At 42.4% G+C, this 19,809-nt stretch overlaps 1 protein-coding gene across 1 annotated transcript; it reads left to right on the top strand.

The window, feature by feature from the left end:
* The first annotated feature begins 5,533 nt into the window (after positions 1-5,533).
* On the top strand, positions 5,534-8,153 carry arf6a (ADP-ribosylation factor 6a). The gene is made up of 2 exons (XM_033649184.2): positions 5,534-5,672; positions 5,804-8,153. Exon 2 carries the CDS (start codon positions 6,526-6,528, stop codon positions 7,051-7,053), a length of 528 nt encoding a protein of 175 aa, XP_033505075.1. The 5' UTR covers positions 5,534-5,672; positions 5,804-6,525; the 3' UTR covers positions 7,054-8,153.
* The last annotated feature ends 11,656 nt before the right edge of the window (positions 8,154-19,809 follow it).

The raw sequence follows: 19,809 nt of genomic DNA on the forward strand, positions 1-19,809 counted from the left end.
CCTTACAAACCTGCACCACCATTTATCATAACCTATAACTGTAAAAACAGAAATTCTTGTTGGATCTTCCATGTTCTGACGGACCCTGGACACATCATTTGTGACAAATGCTTCTGTCAGAGATATCAGTTTAACCAAATCTGAGCTTAAAATCACGATATTTAATCAAAATCACCTCATTTTACCTCTCATTTAAAATTTGGCCAAAAATAAAACATCTGCACAAACTAACCAGCACAACAAGAGTGAAAAACTGAGGCTTTTTTCAGTTTCAGGATTTCATCTTCCATTTTAAACTTTCAAACATCAGAGGATAAGTTTTAAAAATCTAATAACTACATTTATGGTGGAGGGATGGTCATGCGTTTTCCACCAGTCACTCAGGGAGGCTCAAGGAAAAAAATATTGGTTGCTTCTGGGAGGATCAAAATGAGAAAAGAAGTCACACCTTAGTCACCCTCCTCCTCTGATAAGTAAATAATAGTCCCTAATAGTGGTGAGTTTTTACATTGATAAGCTGTACTTTTTGTTTAAAAGCTGATGTTACAGTTAAATGATACACTGGCCCATATTGCAGATGTTGGCATATATGTCAACGGATACATAACCAGCGTATTTTGGTGTTAATATAAATGTATAAATATATAAATATTAACACCAATATTTATATTTGGCGTTAATATAAATATTAACATAAAAAATATTAACACCAAATCTAAATATTGGTGTTAATATTTATATTAACACCAAAATCTGTCATAGTCTAAATAGTCACTGTTATTAAACATGTTTGTATTTATTATCATATCTTGCTTTTATTTTTTACTGCTTAATATCAGTGTTGTTAAACTGTGCAATGATTATAATTTGTCATCTTACTTTGTAGTTACTGCCCTCACAGTGTTCTACCCCTACATGACATACTTCAGTCCTTCAGTTATCACAGTGCTGTGTTATGTTAATTGTGTCATAAGTGTGTTTTATTCAGCAGCTGTCAGGTATCAGGCTGCTCCACACACGGTAGTTCCCCCCGCCCTTTTCACTCACAACCTCCACGTCACAGACTAATCATACGGGAACCGTTTTGAATGAATGATCAGACATGTCGGAAAGACCCGGCTGTAACCCCCCTCTGAAGACCAGTACACACATTAAATCCTCAGATCTGTTTCATATGCACAGGTCTGTGTCTAATTCTTCTGTGTGACGTCATAAAAGAGGTGATTTAATACATAATAAAAGCTCAAATGGCGTCAACAGTGACTAATGGGCCGGTCTGCAGTTTGGGCTCTTTGAAGCGCGCATGCGAAATGGCGTATGGTGCCTTTTGGGACAGTCGGAAATCTTATAACTTTGGTGGTGAAGAATGTTTTTTCCCCCATGCCCTCAGTGGTTAGTATGAAGTTTTACTTTAGATAAATTGCGGTATTTAAACATTAAAAATGCATAAAGGTATAATAAATTTAGTTGGAGTTTAGAATTTAGATACTGAATTAATAAGGTCAAGTAAAACAAAAAAACATTAATTTATAATTAAGATTCAACAGCTGTTATTTTTTGGTGGTAGTCATGCACAGGGTTAGTATTCCTACTGATGCTCTGTGGGTCAGACCTCATTTCATTTTTAGGTGGCACAATATTTAACATCTTCAAACTGCAACTTAAAGGCAACAGCAATGTTGTTTGTGCAGTGCTTCAACTTCACAAACTTGCTGCAGTGATGTAGAAGTGTACTCCAGGGGGTGTCAGTATGCCATGGCATCTCTACAGGATGTGATCAGGGGTGCAACAAGGCCCTTGAAAATGTAAGGTAGATCTTTAGTATGAGAAATAAAGGACAAAAAAATAAAACTTTAACCAGTAGGGGCAGCACAACACTGCTTTAACTTAATATTAAAGCCCTTGGAAATTTGGAGTTAAATATTCACGATTACGAAAGAATGCAAAATACACTGAGCTAATACATTAACATGATTCAATAGGATTAGATTAGATTTAACTTTATTGTCATTGCAAGTGTAGAGTAACGCATGGAGTTTATATTGAATGAACAATGATAGATAGGTGAAGTTTTTGATAATGTTAGACATGTACACTATAAATTGATGCAGGAAAGTCACAAATTAGTCCATAAAAACTCACCAGAATGCAGGAAATAAAGTGCAAGACATGTGAATAGCAGAAATGTCATGCACAATAAACAGCAGGAGGTGTGATACCAGAGATCTGACATGTACAGAATAGACAGTAGTGGCCTATAAATATTAATACTTTGTACGACAGTATAGAGAGTAGTATAAAAAGTATGGGTAGGCCTATGTGAGAGTGTATATAGTGGAAAGAACCAGCAGCACTATAAGCTGTATACTCTCATAGGGATGCACTATATTACATTTTTTGCCGATATCCCAATATGCTGATATATAACAACTCATTTGGCCAATAACCAATACCGATATTGATATATCCACCTAATTTTAGTGATCATCAAGTCTCTTCTGTAGTGGAATTAACACCATATTATACATGCATACTCTTATCATGACGGCCCACCAGCAGATGGAGACATGAAATACAACACTTTCAATGCATGTAATGTCTATTTATTAAAGCTTGTTGGCCGATTCTGATAGTTCATTTTAAAGCCGATATCAGCCAATACTGATGACATGCCGATATTATTGTACATCCCTATACTCTCACATACCCATACTTTTTATAAATAAATGTCCATCAATCTATTTTCATCCACTTATCCAGGGCCAGGTTGCAGGGGCAGCAGGCCAAGCAAAGCACCCCAGACTTCCCTCTCCCCAGCAACGCTTTCCAGCTCCTCCTGGAAGACCCCAAGGTGTTCCCAGGCCAGATGATATATATATATAATCCCTTCAGCATGTTCTGGCTCTGCCCCGGGGCCTCCTACCAGTGGGACGTGCCTGGAACACCTCTAACGGGAGGCACTCAGGAGGATCCTGATCAGATGCCCGAACCACCTCAACTGACCCCTTTTTGACACGAAGGAGCAGCGGCTCTACTCCGAGCTCCTCACCCTATCTCTAAGGCTGAGCCCAGACACCCTACAGAGGAAACTCATTTTGGCTGCTTGTATCCACGATCTCATTCTTTCGGTCACTACCCAGAGCTCATGACCATAGGTGAGGGTTGGGGCGTACCTTTCAGCTCAGCTCCCTCTTCACCACAACAGTGTGGCTTAGCACCCGCATCACCGCGGATGCCACACCAAACTGCCAATCCATCTCATGCTTCATTCTACCCTCACTCATGAACAAGACCCCGAGAAAAATTGGTCCACGCTTTTGTTACCTCTAGGCTGGATTACTGTGACTCTCTATTATCAGGTAGCTCTAGTAAGTCCTTAAAAACTCTCCAGCTAATTCAGAATGCAGCAGCACGTGTACTAACAGGAACTAAGAAACGAGATCATATTTCTCCTGTTTTAGCTTCGCTGCACTGGCTCCCTGTAAAATCCAGAATTGAATTTAAAATCCTACTGTTAACTTATAAAGCTCTAAATGGTCAAGCTCCGTCATATCTTGGAGAGCTCATAGTGCCATATTATCCCACCAGAACACTGTGCTCTGAGAACGCAGGGTTACTCGTGGTCCCTAAAGTCTCCAAAAGTAGATCAGGAGCCAGAGCCTTCAGCTATCAGGCTCCTCTCCTGTGGAATCATCTTCCTGTTACGGTCCGGGAGGCAGACACCGTCTCCACATTTAAGACTAGACTTAAGACTTTCCTCTTTGATAAAGCTTATAGTTAGGGCTGGCTCAGGCTTGCCCTGTACCAGCCCCTAGTTAGGCTGACTTAGGCCTAGTCTGCCGGAGGACCCCCTATAATACACCGGGCTCCCTCTCTCTCTCTCTCTCTCTCTCTCTCTCGTATTCTATTACTGCATCTTGCTAACTCGGCCATTCTGGATGTCACTAACTCGGCTTCTTCTCCGGAGCCTTTGTGCTCCACTGTCTCTCAGAATAACTCATATCACAGCGGTGCCTGGACAGCGTGACGTGTGTGGTTGTGCTGCTGCCGTGGTCCTGCCAGATGCCTCCTGCTGCTGCTGCCATCATTAGTCATTAGTCATACTTCTACTGTTATTATACACATATGACTATTGTCACACATGTATACTGCCAGATATTAATATATTATTATTAATTATGATATTATTACTTTCATTAATGTTGTTGTAAGCTACTGTCAGTTACCGTCTGTCCTGCATCTCTCTCTCTCTCTCTCTCTCTCTCTCCGTTCGTCCTGGAAGAGGGATCCCTCCTCAGTTGCTCTTCCTGAGGTTTCTACCATTTTTTTTCCCCGTTAAAGGGTTTTTTTTGGGGAGTTTTTCCTGATCAGCTGTGAGGGTCATAAGGACAGAAGGATGTCGTATGCTGTAAAGCCCTGTGAGGCAAATTGTGATTTGTGATTTGTGATATTGGGCTTTATAAATAAAATTGATTGATTGATTGATTGATTGATTGATTGATACTTGCCTCACTTGAGGCAGTAACTCTTTCCCAACCAAGAGGGGGCAATCCACTGTTTCCAGCAGAGAACAATGGCCTCAGACTTGGAGCTGCTGACTCTCATCCCAACCGCTGCAATCTCGGCTGCAAACCGCATCAGTAAATGCTGGAGGTCACGGTGTGATGAAGCCAGCAGAACCACATCATCTGCAAAAACAGAAATATTAATATTAATATTAATAATAATAATTCATCTATTTTGTAACCGCTTATCCTCTTGAGGGTTGCGGGGGGGCTGGAGCCTATCCCAGCCGACACCCTGGACAGGTCACCAGACTATCACAGGGCTGACACATAGAGACAAACAACCATTCACACTCACATTCACACCTACGGACAATTTAGAGTCACCAATTAACCTGCATGTCTTTGGACTGTGGGAGGAAGCTGGAGCACCTGGAGGAAACCCACGCTGACACGGGGAGAACATGCAAACTCCACACAGAAGGGCTCCCCCCTGATCGAACCAGGAACCCTCTTGCTGTGAGGCGACAGTGCTATTATTGTAATAATATTATGATTATTATTACTTATCATTACTTAATTTTTATTGTTATCATATCGTCATTATTTGGTCATACTTGTTAATTGTGTGGTATGAAACTATTATTATAATAATATTATGACAGAAACAATCAGGTGTGATGATGCCAACAGAACCACATCATCTGCAAAAGTAGAAATACTACCACTACTACTAATTATTACTATTGTTATTTAATTTTTTATCATCATCATCATTAGGTTATACTCATTGTGTTGTACGAAACTATTATTATAATAATATTATGATAGAAATAATACAATAAATAGGTAGGTTACAATAAAGCAGAGCATAGCAGTGTGGGATAAAGTTCTTAAAAGCACTTCAGCCCTTTCATGATCGGATGTTTCTCGGCGTCTTCAGATGTCGGAGCTTCTGAGGAGCCCCTGAACGCAGCAGCAGTGTGTGTGAGCAGTGTAGAGGAAGTGGCGGCTGATCTGGGTCCGCACCTTTTCCGGTAACACAGCACCGCCACCGCTGTGACTGAACGGCTGGAGAGAGAGAGAGAGAGGGAGGAAGAGAGCCAGAGAGCGGCCAGAGAGGGGAGAAACGGCCCGGGGACCGGGGGATGATCGCCGCAGACGCAGGTACGTGCCCGGCTCTCTGTCCTCTTTGCTTTTGTTCCGCGCCTCTGTGCGCACGGAGAATATTTTTTCGGATCCAAAGTTGTCCTCTGTACTAACACCCCTCCCTTCTCTGGACCGCTCTTGTGTCACAGGGGGAAGAGAAGAAAGTCGGATGAATCAATGACCTTTTGAGCGCTCTTGCTCTGGATGTCCCGGTGCGCACACACACGGACTGAGAGCTCACACACATCGGGGTGTGTTTGACACGAGAAACACGGTGCTGTGAAATCCATCGACTGGAGCTGGCTGAGGGCAAGTGTGGACAGCCGGCAGCCAAGGAGGAAGTGGGAACCCCGGGCTTGGACAGGGCCTGATTTATAGAAGGCTTTTTGTAAAAAACCCAAAACAATAACCAAAAAGAAACTCTGTGAATCAGATCCAGCTCAACTGACAGGAAGTGGATTTTTTTAACAGGGGAGGAAAGACTTGAAATGTGGGTTTTCAAGTCTGTGCTCATCGGCTAGTTTGAAACAAGGGGATGTAATTTTTCCTTCTTACATCGGAGGGCAGTGGATCATGAAAACACATCCCCACCCAATTCTGCGAGGGCTCCACACACACTGCTCCCATTGAACGCTCACAGTCACCCGCTCAGGTCAGATCATCAGCTAATTGTAGTCCTCTGTTATCCAACTGTACACACTTGAAAGTCACCGCCTTTTTCTGAATATTGACCCACCGCTGCCATCACGTGGAGGGCTTCCAGCACGCACACTGACATTGTAAAACTCAGTTGTAGTCAAAGCAACTGTTTTAATTTTCTCTCATAAGAGAAGTTGTGTTTCTCTCCTCACGAGGTATTTATGCAAACAAGATGGGGAAGGTGCTGTCAAAGATCTTTGGCAACAAGGAGATGAGAATACTGATGCTTGGACTCGATGCAGCTGGGAAAACCACCATCCTGTACAAGCTGAAGCTGGGACAGTCCGTCACCACCATCCCCACCGTGGGCTTTAACGTGGAGACCGTCACCTATAAGAATGTGAAGTTCAACGTGTGGGACGTAGGGGGGCAGGACAAGATCCGGCCGCTCTGGAGACATTACTACACAGGCACCCAGGGCCTCATTTTCGTGGTGGACTGTGCCGACAGGGACAGGATCGACGAGGCCAAGCAGGAGCTCCACCGGATCATCAACGACCGGGAGATGCGGGACGCCATCATCCTGATCTTCGCCAATAAACAAGACATCCTGGATGCCATGAAGCCCCACGAGATCCAGGAGAAGCTGGGCCTGACCCGGATCAGAGATAGGAATTGGTACGTTCAGCCTTCGTGTGCGACATCAGGGGATGGACTATACGAGGGCCTGACCTGGCTTACCTCAAACTACAAATCTTAATGTTTGTCCCATCACCAGCCCAGACTGAAAGTAGCTGAGAAAAAAAAATGCAATCTGAAGCAATTAATACCCTGACCTCTCTGCTGAGTGTATATCAAAGAGAGTAGCAATTATATTTTTCTTTTTCAATATAACCCCAGATTTCATTTAAACAAAAGACAATTTATTTTTTTGCTAGCTTTCTTTTTGCTTTGGTTCACATTCTGTATAATCAGTTTAAATATACAATAACTTTTGAGCTTTTCCTTTCTGTTTTTTATATAATTTCTTTTACGGGACTTTTGGGACACACTTGTACTTTCTACTCCTGCTCGACTCTCCTTCAGTATTCTCATCAGCTACATATCCAAAGGATGGGAGAGTCCAGACACCATTGCCTACATCAGCATATCAGTTTCATGGCTCAAACTGCCTCTGTAATTTGTAAGAATGTGTATTACGACTATGTTAGGACCTCGATGAAAAAAAAAAGAAGTCATAATTGATTGTACTGGGATGATTGAGGGCATGTGATTTCCTGTGCAGCGATCACATCCATCATGTGGCGGCTTGTTTGAAAGACACTATGTGGACGCTGGATATTCACACACACACACTGTGATATGGATATATATTTTTGTTGTTTCAGGGTCTGAATCTGTTTCCACCAGTCTTATTACTGCCGCTTTTATTTCTCCCAGAGCTTCCATTACTGTTGAGTATTTGTAGTTTCAGCTGCCTTAGAAGGGACCCGGGTTACAGGTGCCCCGAAATCCAGGCAGTAACTACGGCAGAAGGTGTTCTCAACTGCTGAGTTTGCACTTTGGGAGCAAAGGGGGGCGGTTACCAACTAGCTGGCTGTGCAACATTTTCTGTCACTGACTTTTGGACCCCAGCAAGTGTTTACGAAAACCCCAACCCCCCACCACCATCTCCAGTGTAGGTGCTTCAGTGACTGCAACCCTCCTTTTTTTTTAATTTCATGTCACCCATCATCATTAATCAGGTCCTGCAGACACACACCAACTCTCTGTTAATAGTTCATAGAATCTGCTGTTTTATTTTTGTTCCCTTTTTATTTTGCTATGCTGATGAAATAATAAAAAAATATATCCAGATCAGTACGGAAGTGACGCCTTTTCAATCTGCGACCGTTACAAGCAAAACTAATATTTCACTTCTGAAAAGAAGTTGAGCACGTACGAGGAGGAAGTGAGAGTTTAAGGGGCGTTAGAAAGTTTGAAAGAGGGACCGGTTGGAAACGCACTGCGAGAGCGAGGTGAGCCTCGGCCTGTTTGCTCTCTGCACTGTGCATGTGTGAGTCACCGGCTGTGAATAAGTGATGAGAGCTCTAGTTTCAGAGTAGTGATTGTCAGGTAAACCGCGCTTTGCTGCAGGTCTTAAAGTATCACTCTGGTGACCAGGAGCCGACTCCTCATGTGGCTTCTGACATCTTCAAACAAAGGAGGCAAATTAGAGAGGTATTGTCTAAATCTTGAACCATAGAAGATTGGAAGTCATCAAACGTAAAGCACACTGAGTACTACATTAGTACTATATTAGTAATGGGTAACTCCACATCTGTGTATTTCAACAAGGGTGCTGTTAAAAGTTTCAGGAAATGACACATTCAAATAGTCGTCATGATAAAAAAACGTACATTCTGGTGAGAACTTGTTCATGAGAAGAGTGAATATGGGTCACTGAGAACTTGATGAGAGCAGTGTCTTACTTCATGCTTGTGTAACTGCTGAGGTTAGGGTGACAGCCTCACGAAAAGGTCTGCGCCAGCCTGGCATTTTGCCCTGTGAGTCACCATCTGACTTGAGATCAGCAGTGACATCCTCAGAAAGTTTTTATTGTGATGACCAGATGGGGCCAATATAAATCTTTGGGTGTTGCACCAAAACAAAAAGGCATAACTGAATTTCAGGAATTTGCTGTAGAGTTGAAAACTATTGCCCTTTATACATAGAGATAGTGCCATAGGGCCACAAGGAAGTCCCTTCTTTACGCTGCCTTTGTATTTTTGCACAGAACTAAACAGCAGCAGCATCATGCCGCTCCTGAGTGTGAGTTTAGATAGTATGCCAGCATCACAGAAGAAAAAGAGGCGTGACAGGCGGGACTTGTAACAGAACAGCGTCGGCAGAGCTTTCTAAACAATAACAATGGCAATAACAATCTGTAAAAGCCACTTAAGTACATATTTATATTTGATCAAAAAAATCTCAGTGTTGATACGACATCATATAGGTTCTGCTATTATTTAAGTTTCATTTCTGTGTATTTTAAATGGCATATGGCAGTCAACTAAGTGAAGGCTATGTTTATATTTATTTCATTTATGTGTTAGAATACAGGCTCAAGTTATTTATGCCAGGTGTGGTGCCATAAGGTGCGCATGACAAAAGGAGATTGTTGACAACGCCATGCGTAAATAAGACAAAAGGTTTGTGTTCGTTTAGATTGTAATAAGCTTTCGATTGTGTCATGCAGTATTTAGGTATAATATAATAATAATAATAATAATATAGTATAATAACAGGTATTACAATGAGAATATATCAAAATAGGACATCAAGTCTGTAGTGAACCAACGAGATGTATCATTCTATATCATCAATAAACCAAGTTGCTGTTTAAATCTCCCGGCAGTAAGTCACACACATACAGTAACATGTCAAAACTCAACACTCTGTGTCGCCCATGATCTTTTCCGACCACTGTCCTGTTTATACAGAAGTTGTTCCGGCGCTGTTACTGCCTCCAATGCTGGCACAAAGGTGAGACAACTGTCCCCTCATTCAGTAATCGTACATTTTATACAAAGCAGCGTCGTGGCATAAGAGCGTGAAGTTCCTACCTTGAAGAGGCAGTGTAAAAGGGGCTAATGTCAGTATGGAGAGTTAAGGAATCGTATAATAAGATACTTTAAATGTACTGGTGTTAGTCTTTGCTCATCAGATAATTAGTTATATTAGCTGTAAAATTAGAAATCAAAGTTCTGAGTTTCACAACAATCCTGTTTTGATGTGTTATGTATCTGTACATGTTCGGCAGTTCATTATCCAGCACCTCCAGGATGTTGCAGTCGCAACAATTAAAGCAAATTTAGCCGATCTCGGTGAGTTCTGCACGAGCTTGCAATCTTGTCCAATCACAGCAACTTTACAACAAATTTGACTGATTTAAATGGGTGAAACCTCATTTCATTGTACAGCTGCGGGCAAAATGTTGCTTTCTCTCACACGCACACATCTTAGCATCACATGACCAACGTTACCCAGTGGTTATTGACGGGTTGAATGACAGAGCTGAGCCATTTCGATGTTGGTGATAGGTTGTTGAGATCGTTTAAAGGCTCAGCGTTGGATGCTAGCCACTGCTGCTGTGTTAGCTCATGCTAACCAGGCAGAGCAGGATGAGAGCAGCTCACAGAGATGGTCGTGTAGCGCTGCACTGAATGGCAGCAACAGCTGAGTGTCACAGATCCCACACTCCCCACTCGTCGTCTTCCTTAAAAAGACAAATACACAGCTTTTACTTAAAGAGGCAACAGATAGGATTTGGGTTTTTTTAGCTTAGCGCCACCTAGCGTCAGTGGAGTTGTGTCGCACTGTCGCAACGACCAAATGGAGCTCAAATTGAATGGGAAACAAAGTCCAGTGTTCACTTAGCTGGGCGTAACTTAGCTGGGCGATGTCTGTCAATAGCTGCCTCCGTGAGAAGAGAACAGAAGGAAGGGAGGGGGGTCTCACTGTCCGAGGGCTGCCGTAGAATGGCAACCAGGATGTCAGCCGACCAACACTTGCTACCCGCTCCCTGGTTGCGGCGATTTGCGATGCTGGCCAGCTAGGAATGAACTAGCAGCCAGTACAGTACAGTCCTCTCTGGTCTAGCTAACATTTAGCCGTGTTACTTACTGATCCATTAGAAAGAAAGCTAGCTGGACATGGGTTTTGAAGCCTCTTTGGTCATGGAGTTCCCTCCATCTCTTGAACGCCTGACTGAGGTTTACTCTTGTTTTTCCTCTTCTTTTATCACTCTCCTTTTTGCTCTTCTTTGCCTCCTCACACAGAGGAGCTTGTTTGCTTTCTCTAGGCCGTTTTTCACTTGTCTCCAAACTTTGTCCGTCTGCCATTGTGCTCGTGACTCAACTATCTCATGCCCAACTCCTCATAAGGACCAGCTCCAGTCCCTGATTGGCTGACCGACCAATTTCGCGATACATGATGCAGATTTTTTCTGCAAAATTTCGCCCCTGATGGCAGAAGCTTATTGCAAAGATTGCAAAGCCACTAAGTAACCTATGTAAACGCTGATAGTCTGATTTTACTGTGGCCACTACCCTGTGCAACCCACATTATTTTCATAGTAATATATTTAGGAAAAGATGCTGTCTGTTGCCTCTTTAAGGATGTATATTGATTGTAAGGAACAAAATATTTAGTGGGAACAAGCCAAGAGGGTTCAAGGGACCCCTTTGAAAATGGCCATGGCAGTTGTTCTCTCGCTAAAATTCTAGCCTAACTCTGGAGCACTACTTAGCCTCCGTTCAGACAAGCTATGCCAACGTGATCAACATCACCAATGGATGTATTAAATTGTCTAGTTCTGCAAGTTAGCCACAGCCTCTGAAAGACAGTAATATCAGCCACCAATTATTTTTGCCAGGGGTTTGAGCAATTGTATCAGGCAGGTCATGCCCCCCTTGACCCATTCATAGGGGTGCTACTCGAGATCAGGCCACAGTTTTGAGGCTGTTCCTTTTTTATTTTGCTTTGACCACTGACTGTATATCACTGCTCAGAGTTTCACAGGTTTTCAGGAAATAAGAAGACGGAAAAGAGCTGTGTGTCTAAGGTCAGCTTCCCCTCTACATGCATCAAAACAGGCAAGTGTGAATTGCGGGTGGTGACATCACTTTGTGAAGTCAGGAAACGCTCGAAAAGTAGAAAAGAGTTGCCATGGAAATTGGTGGTTTAGGTGTGGCACGCCTGTCGGAGAGCAAAGACAGTAAGTGTGAAGTTAAAAATAAACACACACAGGTAGAATTCTCTATATCTGACCGTGCGGAGCAATCACGTCTGTCGACCGTCCTGAAAATGTCACATTTTGAAAGTATTAAATGTTTTTTCTAACATGTGACTGTTGCAGTGTTCAGGAGAGTCACAGTCCAGGGATTCCTGTGCAGGAATGCTCGCTCTCTATCTCTGTTTTCTCGCTGTTTGCTCGTGGTGTTTGCTCTGTGGCTGCTGATTTGAAGTTTGACCTGTTGCTGTGTTGAAAGCAGCAGCAGGTATGTGACGTGTCCAGCGTGAAGGACAGGGACAGAAAGTTAAACCGAGATGGATGCACAAATACCACAGCCTTTTATCTCTCCTGAAACTGCTCACTTTCCAGTAAAAGTTTTTTTTTCGGAGGGGGGATTATAGAGGCTGCACTGACAGGAATTTCCTGCATTTTCACAGCACACTATTGTAATGAAACCGCTTTATTTGAACAGTTGAGGGCAGTGCCTCTGCAGTGTCAAGTATGATCTTGTTTGCTTATGACTTTCCATTCATGACTTCCACTGTGCATGTGGAAATTCCAGAGTAAAACTCTTTTTTTTCGTCGCTCAGGAGAGGAAATATGGAAAGAGAGAGCAGTCTGAAACAGCCCCCGATGTTACATCAGCGTTGAGCCGGTGAATCACGCTGCACATGTCAGGGGCCTTTTGTACAGCTGTCACTGCTCTCAGCGGCAGATGCAGTTGCACACTTTGGCTGGTGTCAAATGCTGTCAGGCTCACCTGTGGCCCTCAGTTAAAGGACACAATTTAAGAGTTTGTCACTCTTACTTAACCAGGTCTGTTTCACTGAATTTTTGTCAAGGAAAAAAGTCAGCTGCTGCTCATACTACCCTGAAACTGCTCATTTACCCTGCAACCTCACCGAGACCATGACACATTTCTTTCAGTTCCTCCTCATCATCATCAGTCACATCAGGACTTCAGATGTGATTCACTCGCAACGTGTTTCCTGTCACCAGTCTCCCAGTGAAAGCTTACTACGGAAGTGTTGGATTTGAATGAAAGCCCGAGCAGACCTGCTTCGCTTTCGTTCGGCTTTAGCTCCCAGCACTGCCATTGTGCGCTGCTGGGTGGGGGTGGACTGAACTATTGTACGCCTTTTTGAAGGGGGGAGGTTTCAAACAATACTTTCAGATGGAGCTCACTGGCAGTTTCTCTGTCATTTGTTTACTCAGGCTCTTTGATTTTAATCTCACCTCAGTTCTTCGATCAGCAAGCGAGGAAACTGTCACACACGGACAATGTGCCTTTCAACATGAAAGCGTCAGCTGCTGCTCATGAACTCATATTTAATGAAATATGACACAGAAAAATGCCTCTAACATGCTCTCTAGGAAATACTCACCTTTTAGCCTGGTGCTGAGCCAGCTGTAAATAATGTGTGCTAAATGCACAAGCACTGATTGTATGTATGTTAACTACAACCACACATAACTTGAAATCTAGTGAGTCAAACAAACAAACTTCTCATCGTTGCTCTTCTCACACCTCAGGCGGACGTTCCCTGTCTCTGCCCACAGTTGTTTCCACAGAGCTGGGGACTTTAAAGACAGTATGCTCACTTTACTTAAAGAGTCAGAGACTCAGTGTGTGTTTGACCCTCAAGCTTTTGTACAAAATGTGTGTAAGTGTGTGTGTGTTTGAAGGCTGGAGTAGATATGTGCAGAATCTGTGGAATGAAAAGTGAACAGAGAGACACAAGTTTATGATTTAGAAAACATCATTGCAATGCATGGAGCTCCTACAACCAAGCCTAGTATGTTAACTGCAGTCATGTTTTACAGTCATTAATGTTGGAATACTTCTCATTACATTCACTATGTAATTATTTAATATTAAAGGAACAGTTCGACACTTTGGGAAATACACTTATTCGCTTCTTGGTAGAGAGTTAGATGATACGGAACACAATTAGGGCCACATATAAACACATTGACATGAATATAAACTTTGGTTAAACACAAATAATTTTGCATGTGGCCCTGATCTTCTTATGTAAAATGAAAAGATAATGTTTCTGTCTGTTCAATACAAAGCTACAGCGGTTAGCTACCAGCCTTCCAGCACCTCTAAAGATCACAAGTTGACAGGTTATATCTTGTTTGTTTAACTTGCCCAAATAAAGTTTCATTGGCGGGTATGTGTCGGACTATTTTTTGCCGGGAACACTAACTTCCTGGTGTCTCCTCTGATTCCCTGACAACTGCTCCAGACCAAGGTATAATCATATACTTATGCTGTGTTCACGCTACAAGCGACACAGTGTCAGCATACTGCGAGTCGCCATTAAAGTGTTGCTCAAGCGTTTGTAAACATAGTTTTTGTCACAGGCTTGTGTGACTGCTACTTGCCACAAAGCACTCTGACTGAACATCATCTAAATTTTGTATTTAGTCAAAAAAATGCATTTAACATACATTTTGCTATCCCATTGCATTGGTGTTTACGTGGTTAGTCGTATAACCACCACCGCTATGCAACGGCAACATGGACGCTACTATCAGCCTCTAGAAGCCACCAAAGCAAGCTGTCATGAAGCAGTAAATGCACAGGCACAGTGACAGAGAACATAAAAGATGAGCCCAAGTGAAATATCAACATTTTCCTTGTACATAAAGTTAGGAAGAAATACTCTATTCTATTGTTTCAACTCGTGAACTCTAAGCGTTTAAAAGATTTCAACTTACGAGGTCATGAATACCACAAGAGGAGGGCGTTTAAATCGACTCTTCTGGTGAACACGCTATATACGGCCAAATTTTAAGGCACAAAAACCTCAAATATCGTATAATATCATCATATACATAGAGAAGGATGTGTTAATAAGGAGTGTTAGAGGTGCTGGGTGGCAGATTTTGTTACCTTTGGACAGAGCCAGGCTAACTGTTTCCATCTGTTTCCAGTCTCTGTGCTAAGCTAAGCTAACTGGCTGCAGGCTGTAGCTTCATATTTAACGGACAGACATCAAAGTGGCCTCAGACCTCTCATGTAACTGTTTGTCGGAAACTAAATAAGTGTATTTTGTAAAACATGTTGAACTTTTACTTTATGCAACATAACGTAGAGAAAGCTATCATAATCTGAAGTCTTTCAAAGCTTTATGTTCATCAGTAACTGTCTGAACCGGTTTTGGGATTTGCATGTAAAGTACACAGAGGCTGCAGCTGTGACTTTGTCTATGAAATTGGAAATTCATTAGAAAAGCGTCAAACTAATCACTGATCATCACCTGCACACCTTGTGTTTCCAGTCTTGGCACTTTTATAATCATTTACTTACTGTCACATCCTCAGCCTTTAATACCTCTGAGGGTTTACCAGCCCAGGACAGTGCATCCTTGGGTTGCCAAGGGCAACAGGACAAAAAAAAATCCCGTGCTCCTCGAACACACCCCTCTGCCTAATCTTTATCCAGCCAATTCTTGTCCAGCTCATCGAGGATCAGATCCACCCTCGGACAGCTTTTGTTTTTCCTCATTTCAAAAAAAAAGACACTGTCTTTTGATTGAATGATTATCTTCACAGGCATTTCCTGTCCAACAACATCCACTATTGACACGCACACAAAGGGACTTTGGGACTGGCTGGACGGGCCGGAGCTACGGCTCAGAAAGTCTCAGTGTCTCGGTTGTCATGGAGCCCGTTTAAACAGTGTCGTAAAAGCAGCGTGCAGAGTGACATTCAGCTTCCAGGCAGTTGTAAGCTCCTCAGAATCTCTCACACATTGCGTTTCCCTCCGCCTCGGACAATGTGCTAATAATTACAGGGAGCCCGAGGCCCGTGTTTGCATTTGGCTGAGAAGTTGTGCATTGGAAGGGATGTGTGCGGCAGTAATGATTCAGCCTCGCAGATGTAATTAATGGAGGCTGTGCATTGAGAGTATTGCTTTCTCACATCTTTCAGAGGCACTTCTTTACCACAGTCTTGAAAAATGTAAAAGAGGAGCAGGTGGAGAGGCCTTATGTTTGCATACAACAGTGTAAACAAATAACCTCAGGCCTGATACACAGATTTTCACTTTGCATGGCTGAGGTTTGCTCACAATAATCTACACTTTTAGCATCCTTAGTGCAGTTTTGATCATTGTCTTATCTTATTCTACACACCAATCATGACTTTCATGGGCCACAATGTCTGTAAACTGAACTCAGACAGTATAATATATTCAAATATGCTTTAAGGTCCAGTGTGTAGGATTTAGGGGATATATATAGGCAGAAATTAAATGTAATAAGTATGTTTTCTTTAGTGTATAATCACCTGAAAATAAGAATTGTATTGTTTTCCCTGAGCTGTTTAAATCTACAATAGCAGGCGGGTCCTCATCCTCATCCATGTTGCACCGCCATGTTTCTACAGTAGCCCAGAATGCACAACCAAACACTGGCTATAGATAGGGCCATTTTCCAAAGAGCAACCTCCAGGGCTGAAAAATGAAGCTACCAAGTAAATGCCAAAAATTCAGTTCCTCTAATGACCACTTGAGGCTGGCTCCAGAAGCGAGTAAATCCCCATAGACTCCCATGTCAAAATGCAACTTTACAGTAGAAATAAACATGTCTTGGTAAGTGGACTGCACTTGTATAGTGTCCTTGTAGTCTTCCGACCACTCAAAGCGCTTTTATACTACGTCACATTCACCCATTCACACACACATTCACGCATTGGTGGCCGAGGCTACCGTACAAGGTGCCACCTGCTACACAGTCACCATTCACACACTGTCAAACGCTAATGGAACAGTCACCAGGAGCAATTTGGAGTTCAGTATCTTGCCCAAGGATACTTCGACATGCAGACTGGAGGAGCCAATCTTCCGATTAATGGATGACCCGCTCTACCTCTGAGCCGCAGCCGTCTCTATAGCTAATTTCAACATTTCAACTGCACAGGGGGTGAATTATTATAAAACTCATCCAATTACATTTTATAAAGGCTCAGAGTTAAACATAATTAAGGGTTGTCAGCTTTGACTGACGGATTGTCTGCCGATAGTGTCCCGGCTTCTCAGTCAGATCCACCTCTCGCTCCTTCACAGCGCCAGGTTCTCATACAAATATGGTTATTTCTGGCTCCAAAAACCCAAGATGGCTAAAGCCGAAATGCCAAACTCGAGGCTTAAAAACGGGATTTGACGTCAGGGTAGCTACATCCACTATTTTCACAATCTGTGGCATTTTTGTGTCGTCCACTGCAGCTAGCAGCCCTTCTACAGCAAGAGCATCAGAAAAACACTGATTTTCTTTACATGAAACTGCTTTATTTAGGGTTTAAATAACCAGATCCGTTTACTCCAGGGAGGAGGAGACCTCTGCAGATAACTCCCATTTAAAAACCTCTTGAACAATGAACACTGAAGGAATTCTAACTTAGAGAAGTTTCAGCTGGTTGCAATCTGTAGTCCTCACCATTAGATGCTACTAAATCCCCCTAAATCTTACACACTGGACCTTTAAAGTGTCCCATCAATACATAATAATCATTAGCAAATGTAATCAGAGTCGCAAAGAAACGTAACAAATTGCCACCATTATTACTGCTACTACTAGCTCTAGTATCAAAGTGTACTCAGGTCTGTGTGTTCATTCATTGCATATTCGTATAGGATATTATAATATAATCTATATAATCTTTTAGTGAAAATATGACTCTTTGCCCTGAAGCTACAGCAGATAAAAACTATCTGAAACAAATAACAGGAAGCTACACGGTTTTCTAATTACGGAGAAACTTTTTTTCACTATAGATAAACACCTGAACTGATGGGTAGAGTTGGAGTTGTGTTTTCACATGTGACAGGAAGTGACATAAACTGCAACCTTCCTGTGTGACACATGGCACACCACAGCGACAGATGGACGCGTTGAGATAAAAAAAACGATTAACAGGATAGAGGCACAATAGACGTGTCTGCCTGGGTTTGAATTGAAGCAGGGTTAAAGTAAAGTATGTGTCTGGTTAAGAGCACTGTAATTACCTGGACTGACTTTCTGCTGAGAAACACAAGCATGATGCATAAACCCGAGGACTTTATTATGAGTTTGGCCAAGAGGAGTGGAATGAACATTATTTATATGAGTTTACTTCTCAGTTAATTTCCCTCTGTTACATCATCTTGAGTGGTACTAAAACAACAAGTGTCACAATACCTTAACACATTCTTTAAAAGCTGTGGTGATAAAAACCTGTGGTGCAGGTCAAAGGCTGCCATTCACACTTTGTGTAATTATTAATAGGTCTGCTGTGGAATATTGTCAGACAGAACAGGGAGCCAATTACTCCAAATGTTGCTCTCTTTCTCTCCGCTGCCTGTTGGCAACCTCCCACTTACACAAACACAGAAATAGAGTCACCAATACAACTTTCATCCCGAAATAACACACAACACTGAGTCCAAAAATAACCCACCACACACAGCCTCCCCACCGGCTCTTATTAATGACCTGTCTGAAGAGCCATCTGCTTTCGTGTAAGGCACTCACACCAGCAGCTGTGTGCGTGGCCTGTGTGCTTGGGTCATGTACATGTATGGCAGGTTGTTGGCAGGTGCTCTGTAGAGCTCAATGATTTGTGAAGGGACTCAGTGTGCTGAAGGCAATCAGAGAGGAACGTCTCAGCTCACTAGTCAGTGTTTAAGCTGAGCTGCAGCCGCCTACTGAAAGGTCTGATAACATAGAAGTGTAGTTTCATGTCTCACGCTGGGACAATGTTTCCTGTTTCTTGAATGATTTCTGTTTGTAGGTGTTTCACAGTACGCATGAATGGGTTACTGAACAGGCCTACCAGGCACAGGGCCCGGGGCCCCTCAGCCTTCACCTGCTAAATGTCACTCACATTAACAATTACAGACCAGGAGGGGACTCAAAATGACTATAAAGAGATACAAAGAACTGCAAACAGGCACAAAATAACTACAAAAACAGGGAAAACAACCACAGGCACACAAAAAAAGACATGACAAAAAAAGACACAAAATTACAGCAGGGACAAAAAACAACTGTGCACTAAGAGTCACAAAAAACCCACAGAGACACAAAACAACTGCAAAGAGACACAAAAGGACCCAAAAAAGACACAGAACTACCACAGAGATGCAAAACAACTGCAAAGAACTCAACACAACTACAAGAAGCAATAAATGACTAAAAAAAAGAGACAAAGAACAGCTACAAAGAGACACAAAAGGACCAAAAAGGCACAATATTACAACAAAGACTCATATAATGACGGAAAAAAAGAACACAAAACAACCCAAGAAGACACAAAATGACTAAATTAATAGATATATTAATTATATAGAGAGACACAGACCACAGAGACATAAAACGGCTACGAAGAGACAAATAACGACTGCAAAGAGACATGAAATTATCCAAAAAGGCACAAAAATACCCCAAAGAGACACAGCAACCACAAAAAGACACAACACAACCACAAAGACACAAAGTAAATATAGAGATACACACAATTACCTCAAAGAGACATAGAACGACTACAAAAAGACACAAAACAACCACAAACAGACACAGAAGGACTACAAAAAGACACAAAACAACCACAGACAGACACAAAACAACCACAAAGAGACACAGAACGACTACAAAAAGACACGAAACAACCACAAAGAGATACAGAATGACTACAAAAAGACACATTACAACCACAAACAGACAGAAAACAACCACAAAGCGACACAGAACG

This window comes from Epinephelus lanceolatus, chromosome 13 (assembly GCF_041903045.1).
Source record: "Epinephelus lanceolatus isolate andai-2023 chromosome 13, ASM4190304v1, whole genome shotgun sequence".
Classification (NCBI taxonomy): domain Eukaryota; kingdom Metazoa; phylum Chordata; class Actinopteri; order Perciformes; family Serranidae; genus Epinephelus; species Epinephelus lanceolatus.